At 40.7% G+C, this 26,197-nt stretch overlaps 1 protein-coding gene across 1 annotated transcript in view; it reads left to right on the top strand.

Annotated features, from left to right (window-relative positions):
* LOC116322686 (citron Rho-interacting kinase) overlaps window positions 1–26,197 on the top strand; it is a 50,857-nt gene that overhangs the window by 7,909 nt on the left and 16,751 nt on the right. The window contains exons 5-25 of the mRNA XM_039620884.1: window positions 131–250; window positions 6,604–6,774; window positions 7,290–7,343; window positions 7,491–7,544; window positions 7,970–8,110; window positions 9,407–9,532; window positions 11,856–11,951; window positions 12,178–12,294; window positions 12,499–12,608; window positions 12,816–12,990; window positions 13,828–14,025; window positions 14,131–14,184; window positions 16,799–16,996; window positions 22,282–22,475; window positions 23,197–23,332; window positions 23,421–23,525; window positions 23,693–23,833; window positions 24,137–24,244; window positions 24,371–24,602; window positions 24,751–24,909; window positions 26,165–26,188. Of these exons, the coding sequence (XP_039476818.1) occupies window positions 131–250; window positions 6,604–6,774; window positions 7,290–7,343; window positions 7,491–7,544; window positions 7,970–8,110; window positions 9,407–9,532; window positions 11,856–11,951; window positions 12,178–12,294; window positions 12,499–12,608; window positions 12,816–12,990; window positions 13,828–14,025; window positions 14,131–14,184; window positions 16,799–16,996; window positions 22,282–22,475; window positions 23,197–23,332; window positions 23,421–23,525; window positions 23,693–23,833; window positions 24,137–24,244; window positions 24,371–24,602; window positions 24,751–24,909; window positions 26,165–26,188 (2,713 nt within the window). The remainder of the gene's footprint in view (window positions 1–130; window positions 251–6,603; window positions 6,775–7,289; window positions 7,344–7,490; window positions 7,545–7,969; window positions 8,111–9,406; window positions 9,533–11,855; window positions 11,952–12,177; window positions 12,295–12,498; window positions 12,609–12,815; window positions 12,991–13,827; window positions 14,026–14,130; window positions 14,185–16,798; window positions 16,997–22,281; window positions 22,476–23,196; window positions 23,333–23,420; window positions 23,526–23,692; window positions 23,834–24,136; window positions 24,245–24,370; window positions 24,603–24,750; window positions 24,910–26,164; window positions 26,189–26,197) is intronic.

Here is a 26,197-nt window from a genome sequence, read left to right as displayed (position 1 = left end):
TGATGATAGTACGATTCAACAGCATCCAAAAAGTGAAACGACACCTATTTAATGAACTATTTATTTCAGGATTTTGATATCAGGATGATTTGTGTTCAGCTGACTGAACACAAGTTTGTCTTGATTTCAGAGTCTAAAGCGCAGTTTGGAACAGGCTCGTATGGAGGTGACACAGGAGGATGATAAAGCACTGCAGCTCCTTCATGACATCCGGGAGCAAAGCAACAAACTTCAGGAGATCAAAGAACAGGTAGGACGACATTTTGGGTGTCACATTAGGTCATCTGGCTGAGAGTACGCCTGATGCTGTGGGCTCAGAATTGAATAATTAATGAGGAAATTAGTCAGCTCTCTACTGTTGCAATCATTTTGAATTTCATTTAAGTTTTGTTCTTTTGAGAGAAAAGACTTTTCTTTAGTGACTGTTTTTTTTCCCCGTCGTTTTCCAATGAGTATTCATGCAGTACTTTGCAGTGAAGGGAAGTACTGTATTACATAAATAACGAATTATGTTTTTCAAAAAGAAGAGCATTTTAAGAGGATTTCATAATGGCAGTCAGATGGAGCAGGTCGAGCCACCAAGGCTGAGTGTGTGGGTTGTGAGTGTTAATTAGACAGGCACATGATGCTGAAACCCCACAGCTAGGGATGGGAGTTGATAAGAATTTAGTGATTCCGATTGCTATATCTATATCACTTATCGATTGTCATTGGGTTCTCATTGACTCTGTTTTGAGAGTCAGCACCATCACTAAGCAGCAACAAAGAAATTACATTCATGCAAATGAACTGCATGCTGTGGGTCAAATGTTTGTGCATGTTTGCTGAGCTATTTCCCCTCTTTGTTGTGCTCAGTGAGGAGTCGTTACTCAAAAAGTCATTATTTAACATAATACACACTTTTTTTTAATGTAATGCAGTACGTTTCTAAATTACTCTCAGGAAAAAGTAATTTGTTGTACTACTCGTTACATTACTTCCATGTTACTCTGTAAAAAGCTGAAAACACTGTCTCATAATCACTATTTTACAATATAAACAACCCCACACACCAACAAAAATCCCTAACGAGGACACACATCTCTAAGTTCTTTCTCTTAATAGAATACAAAGCAGACCACACAAAGCAAAGATGAAAACCAGCTCAAAAAAGCGATCGCTGCAGTGATTCTGCTTTAGAAACATAAACAGGTAGAAAGGGAGGCTGCAGCCTGACTGCTCATCTGCTTGTTACCTGTTGAAGGTCAGGGTCTGGCTGCATTCACTCAGCTTTCATGCTAGGTTCTTGGCTAGCTTAGCGTTAGCATGCTGTCTTGGCAGATGCTTGCAAAGAAAGTTGTGTTAGCAGCATAATGCGTTTTTTTCTGTCCTGGATGCAGTTTTAAGCTTTATCATTTATCTCGTTCTTTTGTGCAATAAAAATAAATGTGCATATCCAAGCTCTAGACTGCATCGCTGTTTTCCTCCTCTGAAATCAGCTGATTGTGGCAAGAGTGCAAGAACCGATAACCGGGATCGATAGGCAGGGAGACTAACAGTTCCAAGGAACTGGACTACTGGGAACCGGTTTTCTACGGGAACTGGTTCTTGAGTCCCATGCCTACCCACAACACGCTGTAGGGGTGCAGTCAGTGTGTAGAAATGCCTCATGTTGGAGTACCCTCTTAATGTAAATGATTGTGGTCTTTTTTAATCCTTGAAAATCCATTTGTTATACATGTATATATTCAATTTACAGTATACGGATGGAGTTCATGTACAGCACTTTATTGGAAAAAGGTTTGTTTACCACAAGACTGAGAAAAAGATCATCAAAGGTTTAGTTTATTTCTCTGTTTGTAAGACCTTGCTTTATTAGGCTAAGTTGATTGTGCAGTTTTTAAGATGTTAAAATACAGTGAGTCTATAAAGTGCTTCGGCTCAGTGTGTCTCTTTGGAATCAAGAATACGTCTGATATCAAATGAGACAGGAGTGTACACACAGCTCTTAATTAATGAAATCAAAAGTGATGAGTGTGTGGCATGTGTTTGTGCGAGCATGTATAGTTCTGCAGGGGTGACGGCACAACATGAAAGAATGTTGCCAGCTGTGAGAATCAAGCTGATACAAGACTGACAATTTAGGACAAGAGATAAGGAGCATGAAAAATCATCTTCCTGGCATTATGCACCATTTTTTTCTTAAAAAGCAACCTGTTTTCCTCAGCCTACACTAGTGCTGGTTACCAAGCACTGAATACAGGGAATATAACTGGTTGCCATGGTGATGAGAGCCATATACCTACAAGTGAGGAGACCGCTGATGCAGTGGGCAGGCTGTCGTGATGAGGTGTTGGGGCCTTAGCTCATACTGTTTGGAAAACAGAAATTTTGACCATCACTTCATATTCTCCTTAAACAAACAGCGATCTGTGTGATGTAAGAGATTGCAAAATATCACTCAGATTAATAAACTGTCCAGAAAAAAAGTGATGGAAGTATTTTCTGGGGGGGGGGAGAAAATGGGAAAAAAGCTTGAAATGGAGAGTGATATACTGTCACAAAGCTGTAAAGTCACTTTGTGAAGTGAGGATAGTTATCACATTGTCTTTTTGGAAAGTTACAGAGATGCTGGACACAGAGCAGAATCAGTTTTCAGCTTGCTTTTCGCGTAAAGCATACTGTGGCCCCCGGGGATCCCTCAGCAGGAGTCTGAGGAAGTTGTTTTTGTGTCTGTTTGTGTCTTTTTCTCAACATTTCAGTACTATTATTCATTTTAGCGTGTTACTGTGCAGAGCTCAGACTGATAACCTGAGAGTACAGTCAGTCTCACTGAGTTAAGTTAACATTACGGTTGTGGTTGATTGTGCTGACTTATATGTGTAATGCATAACAGGGGGTACTAAAATATCAAACATCATTAGGTGTTTTTTCAGGTTTCTTCTTATATGGAAGCCCTTCATGGATAAATTCTGACTAAAATAAAAAGAGTTCAGACTACACTGTCAAATTTGTGAGGGTTTTCTGCTGCTCGTGTGTATTATACGGCTCTGTGTTCCCACTGGTGCCTCCCAGCAGGGTATTTACACCAGCTAAATCCTGCATTTCATCTTGAATAGCATCTGTCTCCCACGCTCTGTCACATGACTGCAGTGTTTATCACTTTTGTGCAAAAAATCAGGCAGTGTTGGATCAACAAAGAGAGATTGGGGATAGATTCATTTACAAAGAGAAGAACTCTGTGCCAAAGCCAGGAAGACCTGCAAACATATAGAAAGAGACAGTTTCACTAAAGATACAAGAGTAAAGAAGACCCACAGAAAAGCACACGGTTCCTTTTTCTGCTGTATTAACAAAAGAAAGGTTAGAAGTCATGAAATTTAAGAAAGTACCAAGAAAGAGTGCATGTACTGTGTCTGTATATATACATAATAGAATACTGCATACAAAAAATTAGAGTTAGACTTAAAAAACAAAACAAAACAAAAAACCCGCCCAACAATGGTTTGAATTTAGTTTTGATCTTAATAGGTCCCTCTGTGGAACAGTCCAAAACTAAGCCATGAGATGAGTGAAAATTTTGGGGAGGACTGTGTCCTGTTGACTTTCATTGTTATCAGTTGCAAACTCATGCAAGTTTCAAGAGCCTAACATTTTTCTTACTGAGTGGGAATAACTAAAACAACATTTAAGACAAATTCAATTCAAATTTTTTAATATTATAGAGAGAAAACTAATGAAGTAATGAAGAGAAAACCCACCAATCACACAGTCACCTACAGCATAAGCAAGCACTTGGCGACAGTGGGAAGGAGAAACTTCCTTTTAACAGGAAGAAATCTGAGGCAGGACCAGGCCCAGGGAGGGGCGGGGCCATCTGCCGCGACTGGTGGGGTGAGGTGAGGAGGACAGGTTGAAACACACTGTGGAAGAGAGCCAGAAATTAATGATTAAATGCAAAGTGGTGTGTAATTCAGTTTAATTCAATTCAGTTTTATTTATACAGCACCAAATCACAACAACAGTTGCCTCAAGGTGCTTTATATTGCAAGGTAGACCCTACAATAATACATACAGAGAGAAACCCAACAATCATATGATCCCCTATGAGCAAACACTTTGGCGACAGTGGGAAGGAAAAACTCCCTTTTAACAGGAAGAAACCTCCGGCAGAACCAGGCTCAGGGAGGGGCGGGGCCATTTGCCGCGACTGCTTGGGGAGAACACATAGTGAGTGAAAAGGGGTGCGTGAAGGAGAAATGCTCAGTGCATCATGGGAAGTCTCCAACAGCCTATCCCTATTGCAGCATAACTAAGGGAGGATTAAGGGTCACCTGATCCAGCCCTAACTGCAAAACTAAAAAAAGGAAGTAAAAAAGATTTAAGCCTAATCTTACAAGTAGAGAGAGTTTCTGTCTCCTGAATCCAACCTAGAAGCTGGTTCAATAGGAGAGGAACATGAAAGCTGAAGGCTCTGCTTTTAAATATCCTAGGAACCACAAATAACCCTGCACTCTGAGAGTGAAGTGCTCCATTAAGCTGATAGGGTACACTGCGGTCCAAGTAAGCGCACCACCCAAATAAAATTAAAAACACAGCAAGGTTTGAAACATCAGAACACAATTCAGAATCAGAATTTTTTACCTCTAATGAGGTGAAAATTGCAAACTACCTTAGAAACAATACATTTATGGATCCTTGTGTATTTGTCTTGTGAAGTGAACAAGTAGGAACAATTTAATGTCATCAATTTGCTTCTTTTTCCAGTTTTTTCCTTTGAGTTTATCAATTGTTAAAAAAATGTGCATAGAAAAGAAAAAAGATTTATATATTTACTCTTTTTGTTTGCTTTTTTCTTCACCAGTAAACGCAGATATGAAGATCTCAGTCTTTAGGAGTTTGAAGGTGTTAACAGTGGCTGCCTTCATTGCATCAGCTTATCTAAGTTTTGAATGTCATGTCTTGTCTCAGAGTTTTTTTTTCTGTGCAGGTGTGTGAGCCACAATTATGCTCCATGTGAAGAAAAGACCGCTGCTGTGATTCAGCAGTTCACAAGCTGTATTTGTTTAGCACACTGAAACCTTTTTTTTTTTGTTTCTTTAGACCCAATCATCGTTCTGCTAAAGAATGACTGGAATTGAAGAAACATTTCTAACCCATAATGATGATTATTGTCACTATCAAATGGGAGATGTACCTACGGATCCAATGAATTGTCACTATAATGGAAACTGCCTTGCTTTAATGAAGCCAAAGTGGTCATGGTGGAGGCAAATGTTTACTTCAACATGGTGCCAAGCCAGCTCAGTGATGTTTTTCTTCCTGGCCCACAGCAGTACATTCTGACAATGTGGGGACTCTTCGGATCACCATGTCTGATGCTGTGTGCTTCGACATAAATCTGTGTCGGCTGAGCATTGGTCTCCCTGGATGCACAATGATGCTAGTTTTTATTAGACTGACAGACAGGCTGATGTACCCTGTAAGCAGATGAGGTGGTTAAAATTAGATTTGTTATGCAGTGACTAATTACTGTTTAACAGACATGTGCAAATGACTGTGGCCGATCATTGTTTCTACATTCTTTTCTCCTTTTAACGGTCTTTTCATAAATGTACCGTTTATTTTCCTCTACTATGTGATGAGTTTTGAACATGTGCCTGGGACTGCTATAAATGATGCAGTGATCTCTAACAAGGACATCTTCTTCAGGTTCTAGTTAAACAATGTTAAGGTTGTTTCAGAAAGCGTGCAGTATTTGCTCTAACCAAATATGCTACACTGGAATGAGGGCATCCTTAATGGCTACTAAAAATATAGTTAAGTTACCTGGGTGGCTGTAGCTCAGGTGGCAGAGCAGGTCAGCCACTAATCAGAAGGTCGGTGGTTTGATCCCAGGCTGCCTCCTGGCTGCTTGGGCAAGATACTAACCCCATGTTTGCCTACTGGTGGTGGTCAGAGGGCCCGGTGGCGCCAGTGTCCGGCAGCCTCACCTCTGTCAGTGCCCCCCAGGGCAGCTGTGGCTACAATGTAGCTTGCCATCACCAGTGTGTGAATGACTGAATGTAGTGTAAAGCGCTTTGGGGTCCTTAGGGGCTGAGTAAAGCGCTATACAAATGCAGGCCATTTACCTGGATTAAGTGCTTTAAAATATTAAATCCTTGCAATATTGTGCACAAGTATTAATTCAACTCTCATTTGTTCATTGTTTTGCTTCTAAGGAAACAGACCTTCTTGCAGTTCAGTCCCTGTACCTGACAAAAAGGAGTGTTTGTCTTTGTTGTCTACAGTATGTTCAACATGTTTTAGTAAGCTTTCATAAACCTTTAAGAAACCTTCTTATTTCAAGGTTGAGTCCTGTCACTGTGCATTTGGAAAGCCCTATTTGTCACCATGTACAAAACCATTTGTAAAAGCACAATTGGACAATGCTCCCAGCTTCCTGACTGTAGTTTGTTAATGGTTGATGTAGATTCAAGTCTGAATTATGTGAGAGTCCCTAATTCGGGTAGATGTGCTGTTGGGTCAGCGTTTTGTGGGACTACTTGGACCCTTTGCTTTAATTTCTGTTTGTGTTCAGCCTCACTTATATAGTCATCTAAGGTTTCTCTTACCTGTGTGTAGGAATATCATGCCCAGCTGGAGGAGATGCGAGTTTCCATTAGACAGCTGGAAGAGGACCTGTCTGCTGCCCGTCGCCGTAGCGACCTTTATGAGGCTGAACTGAAAGAGTCCCGTCAGGCCAGCGAAGAACTGAAGAGGAAAGCTTCAGAGTACCAGCACAGGATTCAGAAGGTCTGTGTTGGAACTAAAGCTTTTCATGATTCAAAGGTTTTAGGAAGGCAATGGTGACACAAACTGTACGAACAGTTGTGGTCAGACGTTTACATCATGGGCATGAATGTCATGGTATTTTGGGGTTTTGATGATTTCTTTGAAATGTTCTTTCTCCACATTGCTGAGCAGTGATTGTATGGCATACATCTGTAATGGTTAAAACACAAGAATTGGGTGCCTAAGTTCATGGACTATGTTTAAAGGCAGGTCAGTTACAGGAAACCAAACAATGGTGCAACTTTCTAAGGGGCATTAAACCAAATATTAGTGTGGGTGTGTGCATGTATTTGAGCCTAATTTTGAGCCTTAGAGGATTTGATGAATGCTGTGTAAACTACTGACCATACCTGTAATCTGGCTATTGGCAATTGTAGCGCTCAGAGCAACCACATGATCATGATTCATGACTTCTCACTTTTCTAGTAAAGCAGTGATCATTTCTGGGGTTCTCTTCCTGACCTTTATCTTCACAGGCCAAAGATCAAGGAAAAGCAGAAGGAGATGAGACAATCACCAAGTTGGAGAAGGTAGCTCATGAAGTTAATTTATTTGTGATAAAACTGTGTGATTGGTGAGGGTTAAAATTTATTCTAGGTAAAGACACTGAAGAGTTTAAATGACTTTAATGTGGGGTAATATTTCCATATTTAAACGATTTTCTTTTTCCTTTTAAGACAAATACTGAACAGCAGATAAAGATCCAAGAGCTACAGGAAAAACTCACCAAGGTAAAATATTTTTGTTTAAAAGACCAATTAATAATTTATTTGAACTTGTATCCCAAATGGAAGAGATGCAGCAGTATTTTTGCACTTTGAGATGACTTTATAAACTTTTCATTACCCTTCCCAACCTCCTCCTTACTCTCTCTGTCTCTTGATTAAACTTTGGTCTCCTGTCAGATGTAGGCTATTGCCAGAGAACGATTAAGCTGGAGTTACTGATTAATAATCAACAATCAAACAGTTTTGGCTGATAATTGGCCTAAATCTGACACAGTGTGAACTAAATGTGAAATAATTAACATGTAGCATGTAATTTTCTTAAGGATTTGGTATGAGCATTATAAAGTAGTTTATTTAAAAGTAAGAAAGAGAGCAAAAGTTAGGTTATTCCTTCTAAATGTTTCCCATCTTTTCCTTGTAATTACTAGGCATTAAAAGCAAATGCTGAGGCTACTGACCTCCTTCAGACTACAAAACTGGCCAAAGAGCGCATGGAGCGGGATCTAGAGAGGCTCCAGAATAAGGAAGACTCCAGTGACAGCCTACGCAGACGTCTCCGTGAGACTGAGGTACACACACACAAACACTGCTGTCACAGGCTTTGTACATTGTACACGTGCACAAAGACTTTCATACATGCATTCTGTTTTTTTTCTTGCTATTCTGTGATTTCAGTCATTGGCAGATTTGCACCGTCAAAATTTCTGTGTTAAAAGTCTTAAATAATCTGATAGAAGCACAAACCTGTTCTGTAATGATTCGTTGCTTGTCATAGAGCTTTTGTTTTGGGATTTGATTATTTCCTGGTTGTCGGGATCTCCCCCCGCTGTCCAGTTCTTGTGAGTGACACTAAATTAAACCAGACAAAAATGTCTAAGCTCATCGAAACATTTATATCCTTTAGTTTAAGGTCTTCAGTTAAGTTCCTGTTGTATCCATTCTGTAGCGACTGTGTGGTTTTGGAAGGGACATTTATTGTGAAGCTAACCAGGCTGCCTATTATATTTTACTACATGATCATCGAGTGGCTGTTTCTGAATGCAGTTTTATTCAGGCCACATTCAGGTGACTGCCTTAACATCTTTTTTAAAGAAGCCCATTCCTTTTTTAAGCCTTTTGTCCTGTTTTGACATAAAAATTTAAGCATCTAAATCTGGATTCTTTTGACAAACTGATTAGTCCTTTAACAAAATTTACATTCCAATTTAGATTTTATACAAGCAAATAAAAAATAAAACACTCCAGTGTGCAGACAATAGGGCACCAGCAGCATGTCTTCAGTTTCAGCATCATCGAATTCATATCTTTCTGACAGTACTAATCTGAATCTGAATGCAGTGCTACGTCACACAACTGTCAGGATAAATTATGACATAAAGATAACATTATGTATACTTTTTGCATTTTTTTGTGCAGTATCTAGAGTTTCATATAGAAGCTCTATTTTTAGGGTCTTTTTGTTATGAACATATCTTAGTACTTCTGTAAATAGCATAACTTATAGTCAGAGAAAAGAGAATATGCAACAAGGTCAAATTTATACAGCTCCAAAGATCTCCTACACCTCCCAACATGAAAGGAAATGAGCTCTGTGGAACTTTAGTTGGGAGTAACTTGAAATAATGAGATATAAACACAGCAGAGATGCATCACTAACAAGCCAAATGGGTGTGACCAGTACAGTAAGTCCCCGGTTCTTCCTTGAAGTGGAAATTTAAAGTTAATTGCTGTTCTTATAATTGTGTGTTATGTCTAGATAGCAAAAAAGCACTGCTTTAGAGCATTCATTCTTTTGACTTGAGGATGAATTTGAAAAAATCATCGCTGTGTTTTGTGCATAACTTTTGCTTGTTTTGTGTTTCCAGGATGGCAGGAAGACTCTTGAGAACCAGGTGAAGAGGCTCGAGATTGTTGAGCGCCGGGAGGCCAAACTGAAGGATGAAATCCAGAGCAAGGGCCAGCAGATTCAGCAGATGGCAGATAAGATTCTGGTAACTCACCTTTCATCTTTCGAGCAGAGCAAATCAGAGGAGGTGTGAAATAAACAGAACTCATTGTCATCATTGCAAAAGAAGTGCAAATTTACATGATAAATTATTCTAATATTTTTACATATGCAGTGCTCAGACACTCCACATTTTTTATTTTAATTCCCTTACAGCTGTGATACAACCACGCCAGCGCTTTGAATCAGTTTACATCACCAGACTGTGTGTGATCAGATCTCTCTCTAACTTTCCGATAGTTTTGTTGCACCTGTTGTGGGAAATTGCTCCTTTATTTCCATTATTTTCTGCATTATCAGCGTCTGAACTGTGTGCTTGAGATGAAAGTATTAAGCATATCCACTCAAAGCTGACAAACCGTCTCAAACAGACAGTTTAGAGGACCGTGAATCATGAGCTTTTGACTCACAGGGATTATAGGGATTTAATATGTGCAACCACAAAATACATGCAGTCATCTGAAAAAAAAGTTTTTACAAGACTCTTTGGTGTCCTGTGAAAAACTAAGAACACCTCTTACTATTGACATGAATTAACAGGGTGAGTGCATTTGCTGATAACCAAACGCATCATTAACATTAACTGATTATCAGGAAGTGTGAGCACCTCCATAAAAGCAGTTTTTTTGCCATGTTGCTGGTCTGGATGATTCATGTGTTTATTGTCACAATGCCATAACAGTCCCCTGAGTGTGAATATTACGCAAATTCATATATTATGCCCTGCAGATTCAACTGAAATCAGAGTGTGCAGTGCTCAGGAAAAAAACAAAACAAAAAGCTGACAGCTGACAGCACAATTTGAAAAAAGACTGATCACATAGGGAGTGTTGCAGCTGGAGAAACCACAAGACTTCTGAAACAATGTACTTTGGGCAGATGAGACCAAAGTTGATGTTTGGCCATGATGCTCGACACCACGTTTGGCAAAAACCAAACACGGCATATCAGCAAAAACACCTTATACCAGCTGTCGAGCACGGCGGTGAGCAGTGATGATTTGGGCTTGCTTTGCACTCACACTGAGCACTTTGCAGACCAAGAACTATTCTAGAGTTGAATGTGAGCCCATTTCTCTGAAGCTAGGTAAATGGCCTGGTTCTTATATAGTGCTTTTCTCTACCCGAGTGCTCAAAGTGCTTTATATAGCTTACCTCATTCACTCATTCACACAAGCACTTAAATACTTTCTGTCTTTCTAACTAACATTCACGCACATTCACACGCCAGTGGATGCATTGGAGACCACCTTGAGATTAGTATCTTCCCAAGGATATTTAAGATGAAGACGGAAGCAGCCATTGATCAAGACACCAACCTTCCCATTAGTAGATGACCTGCTCCACCTCCTGAGCTACAGCCACCCCTTGACCAAAACTTGTTCATGTAGCAGGACCATGATGCCAAACACATCAGCAAATTTCCAAGAGAGAGGCTAAAAAAGTAACAGTCAAGGTTTAGCAATGATCTAGTCAAGATCAATCTGATTGAAATGTTATACCTCAAGAGAGCTGTGCATTAATGGATGCCACAAACCTCGATAAACTGGAGCAACGCCGTAAAGAAGAGTGGGCCAAAATTCATCCACAATGATGTGAAAGACATACAGAAAATGATTAGTTCAAGTTATTCCTGCTAAGGGCAAATCTATAAGGCACTAAATTATGGGACTGGGGACTGCACAGAGTCTCGTGAAAACGTTCTGGTTCATGTGTCTGCTTGTGACAATCAATAACAAAAGAAGTCCCTTTTAAAACCCTGAGAGAGTTGAGAGTCACAAAGCTTCTCCATTTACCTTGATTAAAAAGAAGTCATAGAAATTGACCTTTTGCAGCAGTGTGTGTGAGGTCCACCTGTGCATTCCCTGCTGCGTCTCAGCCAAAATCTGTGCTATTAATAAAGCCCAAAAAAGAGAGGAGCTGACGCTGGAATCATTGCATTTTAATACTAATCTTTCTCCTATATTGTATAAGGGATTAAAAACACCTGTGTGTTGGTGATTGAATCTCTCGCTGACTACCAGAGACCACAATCAACCAGAGCAGAGCTAAATAAACAGTTGTTATAATTATATCTCAAAACTCTCAAAACCTGCTGGTGACATCACCAGCAGGAACCATCACTGATTGTGATTAGGTGTTAGTGATTTTGAAGTCCTTTGCACTGCCTCTAACAAGTGTATGAGTTGTGTTTTGTGATGAAATGCTTTATGCATTACCTTTATGCCAGAAATGATGGCTACTTTAGCGTTTGCGAGCATGGCTGCTGATGTCAATATGCAGCAGGTGACCTATTTGTATTTTGTGTAGGAGCTGGAGGAGAATTTGCGAGAGACTCAAGCCACAGCCCAGCGCCTGGAGACTCATCTGAAACAGAAAGAGAAGCTCTACGAAGACAAGATAAAGGTTCGATTTATAAATATGTACACACAATCATATACGCAGACCCATTGGTTTGATGTAAAACACCGTGCAGAAATGTCCTGATAAACTTGCTGGAAGTGCTCTGTCTCGTGGTCGTGCCTTAGCTGGGATGCTGGGAAGAGCAGCAATATGTCATATTCAAATTCATATTTTACCCTGTTAAGTGATATCCCGGCTATGGGTCTGTGGGTTGCCTGGCATTGAGCAGGTGCTAGAGGCCCAGATGAAGGCGGACATGGCCGATAAGGAGATGCTGGAGTCCAGTCAGAGCAAATATGAGGAGGAGGTGCGGGAGAAGTGCAGCATCATCAGTGAACAGAAGGCGGTAAGAACTGACCAGCTTGGGAACGCTATTTCAGGCGTATTTTAATATTTATCACACTGACATAGATTCCATGTTTGGAATAATGATTGTATAATTACAAAGCACAAAAATCACCCGTAATCTGATCCCATTTAAACCTCTGATAGGAAGACCAAACTAAATGTTTGTTAAGCGTATGTTATAGCTTCCACAATTTCTTTTCAGACAATAAATGCTATGGACTCAAAGATGAACAGTCTGGAGCAGAGAATTGCTGAACTGTCTGAGGCCAACAAACTAGCAGCTAACAGCAGTATCTATACCCAGAAAAACATGTAAGTACCCCCAACACAAAGCATGGTTATTGTGCTCCACAGGAACAATAAAATAATAATACAATAGATACAAATACCCAGTGTAAGGGCAGAGTGAAGCTGCAGCTTGTGCACAATAATATCTGGAAGCTACTTAATTCTGACCTTGCCGTTGCTACGTAGCCTTCTATTTAACCTTTTGCACATTTTGATGTTTTGTCTTGCCAGGAAAGCCCAAGAGGAGATGATCTCAGAGCTTCGCCAGCAGAAGTTCTACTTGGAGTCTCAGGCCGGGAAGCTGGAAGCTCAGAATGCCAAACTGGAAGAGCATCTAGAGAAAATGACTCAGCAAGAGCAAAGCAATAAGAGCCGCGTGCTGGAGCTGGAAACCAGGCTCCGAGAGGTGAGGAGACATTAGAACAGGTGCAGGATATCTCTGCTGATAGATGGTGGTGGATTTTCCAACTGTGTGACAACACTTTTCTTTGTATTTGCTCTGTTACCTGTCTGTTTGTCACAGCACCATCCACTTCATAGAGTCTTTTATTTCTATGCTTTATTTTGTACATATGAAGTAATCTTAGTTAATAATATATTAACTAATTATAGAGTATCTGCACAGATATTTTATCAAAGCATAAAAGGCATTTTAAAATATTAAATAGACGAAGCTGAGCAGTAAACCTCTTCCATCTGTGTTGATCTGGCTCCATGTAGTATAAACACACTTGCGTGGAACTGTGTCCCCGAGTGTATGTTGAGGAAATAATTATAGTGTAGTATATATATTGTGACCTCTTGGGGAAGCAGGTGGTGCATATAAAATAGTTGTTTGATGATAATATATGGACTAGAGCTGCTGAGTTGGACATTGAAAAGGTAGGGACCATTTGATGTGCAGTGCATATTATGATATATGGAGTTTGGGATCCAGTAGCATAATTTAGGATACGTCCAGATGAACAGAATCAACTTTTTGGGATTTAGGATACAGGATATTTTCTTTAGAACTCCATGTATCTCCATAATAGCTTGTAATTTGAATTTCCCCGGGCCATAAAAGTCTCACTTGCTACTGTAAAGTCAGATGTTACAAAAAGTGAAGCCCAATAACTCAAGGCAGTCAGACATGTGTCAGGTGTAATGCTCTCACACCAAGGTGATGTCAGCATGTGTCTGACTGCGCTGGGGATGAATCGCCTCCTCCTCCTGATCCTGGTCTTTCTGTCTGCTTTTGTAGATTGGGCTGGAGCATGAGGAACAAAAGCTGGAGATTAAACGTCAGGTGACAGAGCTGACCCTTTCACTGCAAGAGCGTGAATCTCAGATCAGCAACCTGCAGGCAGCTCGCCATGCCCTGGAAAGCCAGCTGCAGCAGGCTAAGACCGAGCTGGAGGAGACCACTGCAGAGGCCGAGGAGGAGATAACTGTGCTCAGAGTAAGAGAAATGGAAAGGAACAAAAGTAGTGAAGATGCTGTCTCATTGATGTTGTGTAATGTAGGCAGTAATATCTGTCCCTGTATCTCCTGTCATTCCTCCTAGGCACACAGAGATGAAATACAACGCAAATATGATGCCTTGAGAGACAGCTGCGCGGTAAGCTGCTCACACCCTTATTTTTGTCGTTCGCTCTTTACAGGAATAAACAGCTCTTCTGGCACCAAACACCAGCTGAATCATCGCACTAGAAGTAGCCTCGTTTCAGTCCATATGTGTTTCTGTCACTCTTGGATGAATTAAAATTTTAAATCATTTGGCTCCGTGTCACTTTTAACACCTTTTTTTGTCTACCTTGTTGGTGCTCTTTATGGAGATGTAAAACTGACTGCATAAATGTGCATCCTTAAATATGAGCAGGTCTCCACCCTGTTTTCAAAACATTATGTTTCTGGTCAAAGTGAGAATTGTTATTCCAGATAGAATTTTTACAGTAATATTAGACCAACTCTCAGTGGAACTGTTTGTTGTTTTCATGGCACCATTGTGCGCATTAACACAGAAACTAAGTGAGCCTCCATTAACCAAAGTTAGACCTACTGGATCAGAAAATAATGCCCTCTGTTCGGTGATCATTGCCATTTGGGAGCTCCAAACTCTGGAATTTTTTTCTTTTTATTTGCTTTACGTTGTTATGAATGAACATTTCCTGGTAACTCTTTGGTTTACTAACGAAGGATCTTGTGACATGATGGACCCTCGTTGTGCCACTAACCTTGAGAAATTATGTTGTCATTTTTCAGGTATTTAGGTGCCGTCAAGTTTATGTATCTTGAATAAATCCCCAAACCATCACAGTCTTCCTTTATCCCATTGCCCTACTTTTGAGATCCTCCCACTCACAAACTGTTCAGAAAGCGACAACCATAGATTTAGCTGGCCAGTATTCAGGCAAGCACAGCCAAATTCAGCAACAAGCAGAGCTTGAAATGCCACTCTATTTTTTGCCCTGCTGACTTGCAGTGTTGGTTTAACCATTAGTCTGTGGAGCATTTTGGAGGAGAACAGGATATCTGGACAACTGTGAGCCAAAGTGTCATTTAATTTAGTGAGGTCTCCCGGAAATTATTAATGCATTATGGTGTGCGTTTTGTATTATGAGAGCATTGTAGCGACTAGTCACCGGATGTGAGCTCATGATGTTTTTACTGCTTTATGATCTTTTTTAAAAATCTGTATTCATTGAGGTTCATAGCATATCTTCACTTTTTTAACATTGTAGGTAATCAATATGTTAGATATGTGTAGAAACTGTATAGGATTAAGGCTGGAGCTATCATGGGTGTATTAGACTGCTGTGGGCAATGTTTAAAATCCATACAGACTGCAAATTCATTGGATGTAGTCATATATTGCCTGCATTGCATTTACACTCTATAGCAGCGGTCCCCAACCCCCGGGCCTCGGACCGGTACCGGTCCGTGAGTCGTTTGGTACCGGGCCGCGAGAGTTGAGGCTCAGGTGTGAAACGTATGGTTTTCAGGGTTTTTATCGGTTTTCAACGTTATTTTGTTATCGTTTTTATCGTTAACTCGGTTTTCCTGGGTCTTTTCACGTGTGTTATGAATAAATCTTCTTTTTTTCGGTACCGGCACTAGTTTTATTTTGTTGTATTCATCCGCGACACCTCATTGCCGGTCCGTGAAAATATTGTCGGGCATAAACCGGTCCGTGGCGCAAAAAAGGTTGGGGACCGCTGCTCTATAGCATTCACGCTGCTCACTGAAAGAAAGATCCTCCTCTGTGTTTTGTAGCAGAGGTAAACAGTAAATGATATGTTAATTTTAATCAGTGAAAGTGTGTGACAGCCACAGATTTCACAAACAGCACTGAGCAATTTGTATTCAGCAGCGTTGCGGATGCAGATCTAGATGTGATTTACCTTAGCTCTGTAAGTTACTCTATAGATTTGGTTGACAGATGATTGGAATAAATATAGAGGGCTTGCCAGATCACCGCTGCACTCATTCCACTGTTGACTTCTAGCCTTGCCTTAAGAATTTAGTCGCTGCTGTCAGTCCCCTGCCGAAAGGGAGCAGAAGCACTGAGTCAGTACAGAACAGGCAGCTAATTTATGTACTTAAAAGCTTTGCCTCTTCCCCCCTGCCACCTTGAAGTTCTGTGTGGTCCCCTTGTTCCCACAAGGGCTGAGAATAAGGGGCTTTTAACAGACAGCCTCATCAGTTTCTAACCCTCATCTCTACAGTGTGCACTGTAGTCATGGCTGATTAAGGGAACAGACCGATGCTGATGAAATGATTATTCTCATTCTGAATGCTACTTGGGTTTAAACAGCAGCATAGAAAAATGATTACTGCATTACATCACTAACCCAGATATGTGCATCATGTAATCATGCAGCAGTAGAGTTGAGATTGTGTGGGGTGTTAGGTCAGCTGTTATTGTGGAGGAGCAACGATCTGAGCATTATATGCACAACAGCACCAAAACTTTTTCTTATGTGCGAAATGTAAAATTAACATTTTTATTACTTTTCCCGAACATCCAGGAATTCTGCTTTTACAGTGTAGGTACACACTGCCTTTGGAGCAACAAAAACACTGTGTAAAGTGTCACATTACAGGCTTATAGTATTATACACAAATACAGCAAAAGGTTTTGGGTTTTTGGGGTACACTTTAGTTGCAGATGGATACTGTGTATGTATTCAGCCATTTAAATGTGAAATATGAATGTTCCCTTTACTCTGTAGGTGATCACAGACCTAGAGGAGCAGCTGACAACACTGACTCAGGAGAATGCAGAGCTAAACCGTCAGAACTTCTACCTGTCCAAGCAGCTGGATGAAGCCTCTGATGAGAGAGAAGATCGACTGCAGCTCAGCCAGGATGTGGACAGGCTGCGTCGGGAGGTGGCTGACCGTGAAATGCACCTTAACAACCAGAAACAGGTGCTGACTTCCGATGATGGTGTTCTGGTTCTGAATGTATGTCTTTGACAGATGCATGTTTTGTTTGTTTGTTTCTTGGTGATCCTTGGTGCAATCCTAAAATGCAGATGGGCTTGTGAACCCTGAATAAAACAGAAACTTAGTTATGAGAAATCACATTGAATCTCTAATATTAGCCCAGAGAGATGTTTTAATCCGATTTAAGAGGCATAGCTCTTGTTAGGGTTTCACCTGGCTCAGAATGGGGCTTTAGAGGGCGACTACACAGGCCACTCACATGTCCCCACATACAGTATACATTACTTTTTGTTGTTATTTTCCACTACGGTAAACTTTTATATCTATTAATCTTAAAAATAAAATCCTAATTTTAAAAAAGGTGTAAAATCTGAATAAAAACGGAATGATTTGCGAATCTCATAAACACATATTACATTCACAGTAGAACATAGAAATAAAGAAATGGTTTAAAATGACAAAATTTAACATTTTAAGAAAAATAATCACTCATTATGAATTTGATAGCAGAATGCATATATAAACACTGGGTCAGGGGGCATATTTATCACTGTGTGGCATTCCCTCTTCTTTTAACATCAGTCTGTAAATGACTGCGAGCAGCTGCTGGACTTTTGGGTGAGGAAACTCATCCCATTGTTGTGTGATGTAGGATCCTTTGCTCAGCGGTCCTGGGTCTACTTTGTTATATTGTTTGTTTCTTGAGCCCCAAATCTTTTCAAGCCTGTATACAGCTTTTAGCATTGATGGTGCCTTTCCAGACATAGGCAGTGATGTCCCCCCATAATAAGCTGAATGGTCCCTCTCCTCTTAAATCTAGTTGATGTGGTGTCCATATTTTCCAAAAAGAATTTAAAAGTTGGATTTGTCTCACCACAGAACAGCTTTCCATTTTGCCTCAGTCTATTTTAAATGAGCTTTGGACCAGAAAAGATTACATCTGTGGAAGTGTTTCAGAATCATGTCTGTTTTAAATGGTCTCGTGCTTATATAGTGCTTTTCTACTCAATCTGAGCACTTCCATAAGGCCTTTTTTTGTCCAAGCGCTTCCTGTCTAACGTTCACATACGTTTATACTCTGATGGACGCATCTGAGAGTAACATGGGGTTAGTAGTTTGCCCAAGGATATATGCAGACTGGGATCAAACCACCAACCTTCTGTTTAGTAGGTGACCTGCTCTACCACCTGAGCTACAGCCACCCCTAATGCTGTTCCTTGTGAGGGCCCAGAGATCGCAGGCATCCAATATTAATTTTTGTCCTCGTCCTTTGTCCTCAGAGGTTTCTTCATATTCTGAGAATCTTTTGATGATATTATGTGCTGCAGATTATTCAGGAGAAATTGTTGCATAGCTTTTTGCAGATCGACGTCTCTAAGATGATCTTTTTCGTACCCAGTTTTGTTTTGACCTGTTGCTAATTAACCTAAATAGCTGCAAAATGTTTAATTTTAGTACCACTTACATTTTTTTCAATGTTTTATTGACCCCATCTCAACATTGAAATAGCTATTTCCATCAAATTAAAAATAAGCTATGATCTTTCATGAACTAGTGAAATGTCTCAGTTTAAACATTTGATATATTTTCTGCTCTGCTGTGAATGAAATCACTGTATGCTGTTTTCATTTACATTTTGCACAGACTGGATCTTCCTTTGGTGCTGGCAAGAATTGCAAAAATTCTTATATGCAGGAACAACCCCGCTGGTATTTTTTATTATTTGCCAGCAGATTTATTAACTTCTGACACTGAATTTCCTGCTCAAAAGAAAAAGTCAGGGAGGTTCAAATCAAATAACTGTTTACTAAGCTCGAGCAAGGTCAGTAACAGGAAGTCTGTCAGAGAAGGCATGAGCATCAGATGAAGAGCAGCAAGCAAAACTACATGTACAGACAGGAACACAGTATTAAGCACAGGGAACATTACACAACAATAACATGACAACCAGATGTGAAATAAAAATAGATTTTACTGCAAAGCGAGAGCACAAATCAGATAAGCGAGAAAGAAAAACATAAGCAAAACTCAGATAAAGTGTGAAGTCTGCATTCATTCTCTATATCATTTTGCACGGGCGGGCAGTCATTCAGCAACTAAACACATAAAGAGTTGACATCTGAACCCAGCATTTAGAGTCGGTCACAGTGCTTACCACTCCGCCAACATGCCACCGCTATTGTGTAGCAGTTGTCAAGTTTCTGCATGAAAGTTGAAGTCTGTGAGAAAACATCATTTTCTGTTTTCTAAGACAGTTGTATTCCTTCCTCTTATTCAAGTTTCTTCACCCTGCCCACTTCCCACTCACAGTCAGACAGGAGCTTTTCACTTACACTCACATTATTTGATATCTCCACAACACCTGTGACAGGTGACCTAGACATCTCTCCCAGCTCCGAGAGTGCCAAGTGTAAATCAGGCAGCCGAAACACTGGAATAATTTTATTATTGTTATGCGTCGTATTCTCAACGCAGTGAGAAAGAGAGATGGAGAGAGAGAGAGAGAGGAGGCTGTGTGATGGTGTGTTGCCCCTGTGGGAGGATTTGTGTGTGGGTGTCCAGTAGCGCTCTCAGTCCTGCTGGTTGTGTAACCATCGATGGAAGTCATAGACGAGGGATGGGGTGGTGTGTGGGAGGGATGTGTCATCCCCATCACTCCCAGGTCGTGTCAGCTGTGGAAGCATTGGACTTCAGAGGGCCGTGGTGTTGCTGCAGCACCGGCAGAGGCTATATTTGTCTCCCCATGCTTTGTCTAAAGGAGTCTGTTGTAAGACATTAAACATGGAGCTTTGTGTAGGCCTGGTGAAAAATATAGGAAAACATTCCGAGGCATGAAAATAACTCCACTCAAATGAAGGTTCAAATAGTCATTTACATGGAACGTTAGTTGTCAGACTTCATGTATATTATTTAAACAGTTTGTGAGCCCCTGGCTATAGCATGGTGATTTATATTTAACAGTTTGTGAATGACAATGCCACGAAAACATTTTTACCAATTTTTGATTTCTTAGTTTTTTGCATATTTGTTACACCTACATTTTTCAGATCATCAAACAGTTTTCGATACCCAATGCCCGTTGGTGATGTGATACCCATGTCTGTGAATATGACAACTCAAGAACAAGGCAAATTAAAATTTTCAAATTGATACCGTTGGTGCACCTACTAAAAATCTCTGATAAGTTTGAATCTCAGTCATTTTGACCTCAAGGTCAGGCTTAATCTTTTATGAAAATCACTAGGATGTTCACATTTATACCATAAGTGCATCTGCTCAGAGACTGAGGGGTACCTAAGGCAGCCACCAGTATTTTTTCTTTTTGGACAAATAAATATAAAATGCTGTTTAAATTATGAATTCATTTTTAAGGGAAAAAGCTCTCTAACCTTCCTGTTCCAATGTGAAAAAGTAATTAATAACTTAATATAACTGGATGTGCCACCCTTGAGAGCAAAAACTACAATCAAGTGTTTGGTATTCCTGGATTTCAGATCGCTGTGGATGAATTTTGGCCCACTCTTCTTTGCAGAATTAAATTTTAATTCAGCCACATGGGAGGATTTTTCATCATGAAAGGCCTGTTTAAGATCGTACTAAAGCATGTCAATCTGATTAATGTCTGGACTTTATTAGGCCAATCTAAAACCTTCATTTAGTTTTGTGCTTTGAGTCATTCAGGAGGTGGACTTGCTGGTGTGCTTTGGATCATTGTCCTGTTACTTGAACCAAGTGTGTTTGAGGTTCAGAGCATGAACTGATGGCCGTTCATTCTCCATCAGACTTTTATGGTAGAGAGCAGCATTCATGCTTCTGCTCTTTACTGTAATTGAATACAGACCTGGATGGAGTATTTAATTACGACCGTACAGGTCCTAAAGTAGCAAAACAGCCCCAGACTATCACACTACCACAACCATGTGTGACTGTAGGAGTGATGTTCTGTTTGTGAAACGCTCTGTTATTTTTACGTCAGACTCAAACCTTCCAAAAAAGATCAACTTTTGCCTCATCAGTCCAAAAGTTTTAAGGATCATCACATGTTTTTGGCAAATGTGAGACGAGCCTTTGTGTCCTGTTTGGTCAGAAGTGGTTTTCTCTGTGGAACGCTCCCATGCATACTTTGCTGAACCTTAACTGAAGCAAGTGAGACCTGCTGTTCTTTAGATATGGTGTTTGGATCTTTTGTGACCTCCTGGATGAGAATAGCTCTCACAGTGGTTCACTGGAGTCCTAAAGCATTAGAAATGCTTTGTAAACCTTTCTAAGCTGACAGATTTCAGTTACTTTGTTTGGCTTTAAGTGATTTCTTGATTCAACAGCTCTGGCAGTAATCAGACCAGGGTGGGGCAGGTGAAATTGAATGCAGCTGTCCAACAAATGTGATTAGTCACAGTTAATTCATGATTGAACAAGGAGGGGCAATTACTTTGTCCAGGTAGGATTGGACAGTCTTTTTTCCCCCATAGTAAATCAAATCTTCATTTAAAACCCTGACTTGGTATTTTCTTGGGTTATTTTTGTCTAGTATTGGCATTTGTTTGATAATCTGAAACATTTAAATGTGACGAATATGTAAGAAAAAACAAGAAATCAGGAAAGGGACAAATACTTTTTAGCAGCGGTCCCCAACCTTTTTTTCCACGAACCGGTTTACGTCTGACAATATTTTCACATACCAGCTTTTAAGATGTCGCGGATAAATACAACAAAATAAAACCAGTACTGGTACCCAAAAAAAGAATTTATTCATAACACACAGGAAAAGACCCAGGGAAACCGAGTTAATGATAAAAACGATAAAAATATTAAGGATAAAAACCCTGAAAACCATAAATTTCACACCTGAGCCTCAACTCTGGCGGCCTGGTACCAGCTCGTGGCCGGGGGGTTGGGGACTGCTGCTTTATAACATTTTACAGTATAATACAACCATAGCTTGGGAATTTAAATGGCACTCGCTCACTTCCAGTTTTGCATTCTTACTAGAGTTGCTTTCCCACAGTCCTACAGTTTAAATAATCTTTATTTATCTTAAACCGAGTCTTGGTGCAGCCACTCTGTTAATTGATTAGTTTTTGAAGAAGCCATTTTGACTCTTGTCAACTTTCTTCTGATTGGCAGCCTCTTGTAAACAGAAGGTTTGAACAGTGGGTGGGCGTGGCTTCTGGATTCAAAAACAGAACTGTGCGCCTGAGGTGAACATTTTAAAGACGTGCCCTCAAACAGATCCAAAACAGTCTGAAACATTCTCATCTGTTCACCAGAATCTTGAGACTCTGAAGACCACGTGCACCATGCTGGAGGAACAGGTCATGGAGCTGGAGACTCTGAATGATGAACTGCTGGAAAAGGAGAGACAGTGGGATGCCTGGAGGGCAACACTGGAGGAGGAGAAGAACCAGGCTGAGCGGAGGACCAGAGAGATCCAGAGACTCTTAGACACTGAAAAACAGAATAGGTGACCACCACAAGATGTATCACTGTAACTCTGTGGGTGTCAACAATGAACCCTAAATAGCTAAAATGTTTTCCTCACTGTTCTGTTTCTATTTTGCTTGTAATTTTCTTGCTACTATGAAAACAGTGTACAGCACATTAACTTATATTCAGTGCACCTATAGTTGCCTCAAAGAAACGTTAGTATATTTATTTCTGCACATTGCAATAGTCCAGTTATGTAATCTTGCCACAAGACCTTTAAGAAGGCTTATGAGTTTCTTATTTCATCAGCAGAGAAAACTATTTTTGCTCTAAATGTTTCTCTTGCTATCAGTGTTGGATAAAGCTCCCTTCGCCTACACGCACTGGATTCGACAGGCTTTGCCGTATTGTCTAGGGTCTGTCAAAGCAGGAATTCTAGGTAAAATATGAAATGATTTTCTGAGTTGCCTGAAACAGTGGAAAGTGATGAAAATTAGGTGAACTTTAAAGCATTCAAAAACTGAAATTGCATTTTAGTGGTGTGTTTTTCTCTATCCAGAACCACACGACTTTACCCCAAACAAACCATTGAGTGAAACAGCGAAATGAACATTACGAAATACTTCAGTCAGTTTGATTCAAATTATGTGTGTGTGTGTTTCAAAGAGCCTGTAAACACATAACAGATGAACTTGAAGAGCATGCACTTGAATGCTGAAAAATAACTGGCACTAATAGAGGACTTTTCTCCGATCTAGGCTCCGTGCAGAGCAGCGCAGCACCGAGTCTCGGCAGGCTGTGGAACAGGCAGTTAAAGAGCACAAAGCTGAGATCCTGGCCCTGCAGCAGGCCCTCAAAGACCAGAAACTCAAAGCTGAGAGCCTTGCAGACACTGTACGCATTTTCACACTCCTGAATAACATCTGTTAAGTTTCGTGTGGTTAGCAGATGTCGCAGCGAACTCTTCCTTTTCATTCCTCAGCTGAACGATCTGGAGAAGAAGCATGCCATGCTGGAGATGAATGCCCGCAGTTTGCAGCAAAAACTGGAGAGTGAGAGGGAGCTGAAGCAGAGGCTGCTGGAAGAGGCACAGTATTTCATTATTTTCACAGAGCCACTGATCTGATTGTTTTATTACACTTTTATTACAGACATATGGTCAAAAACTGAAAATAAGTCTTAGCGGTAATAATAATAAACCTTTCTGTATGAAACCACGCTGAAAGTTTTACTTTACTTGCTTTACCTCCACAGCAAGAGAAGCTGCAACAGCAGATGGATGCCCAGAAGACCCACATATTTCGTCTGACCCAGGGGCTGCAGGACGCTTTGGACCAGACTGACCTGTTGAAAACTGAAAGGACTGACCTGGAATACCAGCTGGAGAACATCCAGGTGCTGCTACACACATACATGCACACGCCTACTAAAGAGAAATGAAAAAAACCTCACACATGTAGGAATCATGTGAGTTTTAAATCACTGCAGGTACATGCACGTTGCTGGACTGTGTCATTTTCAGTCTTGTTTCTCCCCCACTGTTCTGAGCCACACGTATGTGCACACACACTATTTGTTTTACCGCGCGGCACACAACTCCCTCCCCTCCTTTCTGTCTCTGTCAACCTCTCTGTATGAAATGAAGTACTTGAGGAGAAATTCATGGCAGTAGTGATGTTCACTTAGCTCCACCTGCAGGCTGTATACTCTCATGAGAAGGTGAAAATGGAGGGAACCATTACCCAGCAGACTAAGCTCATAGACTTCCTCCAGGCCCAGGCACATGGTGGCTCCAAGAAGAAAAAGGTCAGATGGGATTACATATATATATATATGTATTGAATAATTTCTTATCTTTCTATTTCTTCTTGTTCATTTCTGGCCTCATTTCTTGTGTTTCTCCCTGTTTGTGTTTGCTTGTGTGTGTCTCAGGGTCTTTTTGGACGCCGTCGGGAGGACCTGTTGGCCGCCATGGCTGCTCAGGCTCAGGCTCAGGGTCAGACTCAGACTCAAGGCCAGGCTTCCCCTGTGCCTGCCATCCAGCCGGTGCCTCTGCAGTACAGCGACATGAAGGCAGCTCTGGACAAAGAACGTTCTCGTTGCACAGAGTTAGAAGATGCTCTGCAGAAAATGAGAGCAGAGCTGCGAGCACTGAGAGAAGAAGGTGAGACTGCCCTGCACCAATCTGTGGACTCCAATTTACACTCTGTTATTCATTTATAATCATCGGTAGAAACTTGGACTGAGAATTTTTTTAATTTAATTTAATTTTACTCAAAACAAAATACTCAAAGTTAGTCTTTCCAACCCAGCTCTGCAGTATAAGGACCACGGAAGTTCTACAAACCCACCCACAGCTCGGCAACAGATAATTATGTCTGCCATGGTGAAGTCTCCTGAGCACCAGCAGGGCCCCACCAGCCTTGCACCCTCCAACTCTGGACGGAGGAAGGACACTCCCACACCCGAGGGTAAGGGAAGGGTGATTTTCATAGTAGCTCAGTGTGTTTTGTAATCCAATGGCACAAACATGTAGGCTCACAGGAGATGCATAGAGGAGAGTGAGGTAAGATGAGCCGGCAGGTTTGGTATCTCATCTAGCAACCATTCATAATTTTTGTCATGTGACTTTTTCTTCTTTTTTACCTTGCTGTGTAAGGAAGAACTATTTAATAAGACGTGTAAAAAGCTCAAGTCAAAGCCTTTTTTGGCAGCTCAGTTTGTTAAGTTCAATCTGATGTACTGTGTAGAAACATGTGAAGGAGTCAGTAAAGCGCTCTAGTTTACTCTAGTCTGAGTCTGATAAACACTGTGGTTGTGGTGTAACATGGGAAAGAGCCTTTGTGGTAAGCTGTGCTTGCATCAAGTGAGATATTTGAGGTTTAAACTCGTTTCCATTGTACCAATGAGCAGATATTATTGTTCTCATTTTAGACGCGCTGTAGCCCGAGTGCTATCTTGCAGCATAATTACAGAACAAAAAGAAACACAGGTCCCCTGCACCGCTATTCTTCAAACCGGGACCTCTGTATGAAGTATCTGCAGTATTGCATGCAGCAAGATTCTGAGCTCCTAGTGCTTGTTCTTATTTGCTATTTTGAATAATGGTCAGCACAGCAGGTGCAGTGGTTAGCACTGTCGCCTCACAGCAAGAAAGGGCTTGATTTGGGCCCCCATGCATGGAGCCCACATGTTCTCCTTGTGTCTGTGTGGGTTTCCTCTGAGCAATCTGTTGTCCTCCCACACTCCAAAGACATGCCTTATACTTTAACTGGTAATTTTAATTGGATGTAGAAGTATATAGAATAAAGCACTGTATAAATGTGTCTTGTTGTCACATTGATAAAGTTCAGGCAGTTTTCTTAATCTCTCAGAACTGTGGACAAGTTGTACTAGTATTTATTTCATGATCACCAATAATATCAGTAGAACTGGGGATTTGATTATTTAATTACTAGCTTTTTGTAATTATATTTTTCAGACAGCTGTTAAATCTTCTTACAGTCACACTAGATCAATTTTTACATGGGGTGACTTGATCCCAAAGACCAGTTGTTTTTTGGTTGTCTATTTAAGTGAGGCACGACTGATAGGTATCATATGACTTGAGTGCAAAATGGCTTATCTCTTAGCTGACTCTCCTCTACTGCCTCTGCAGCACACACCTCACATTCAAAGGTTGATTTTTGAAGCTCTTACTGTCCTCTTCTTTCACACACCTTTCAGAGGGAAGGAGGGTCACTTTTGAAAGTAAGTCAT

The sequence above is a fragment of the Oreochromis aureus genome, linkage group 12, assembly GCF_013358895.1.
Source record: "Oreochromis aureus strain Israel breed Guangdong linkage group 12, ZZ_aureus, whole genome shotgun sequence".
NCBI classification, from domain to species: Eukaryota; Metazoa; Chordata; class Actinopteri; order Cichliformes; family Cichlidae; genus Oreochromis; species Oreochromis aureus.
Note: the sequence above shows the minus strand (reverse complement) of the source record. Positions and strands in the feature narration are given on the sequence as shown.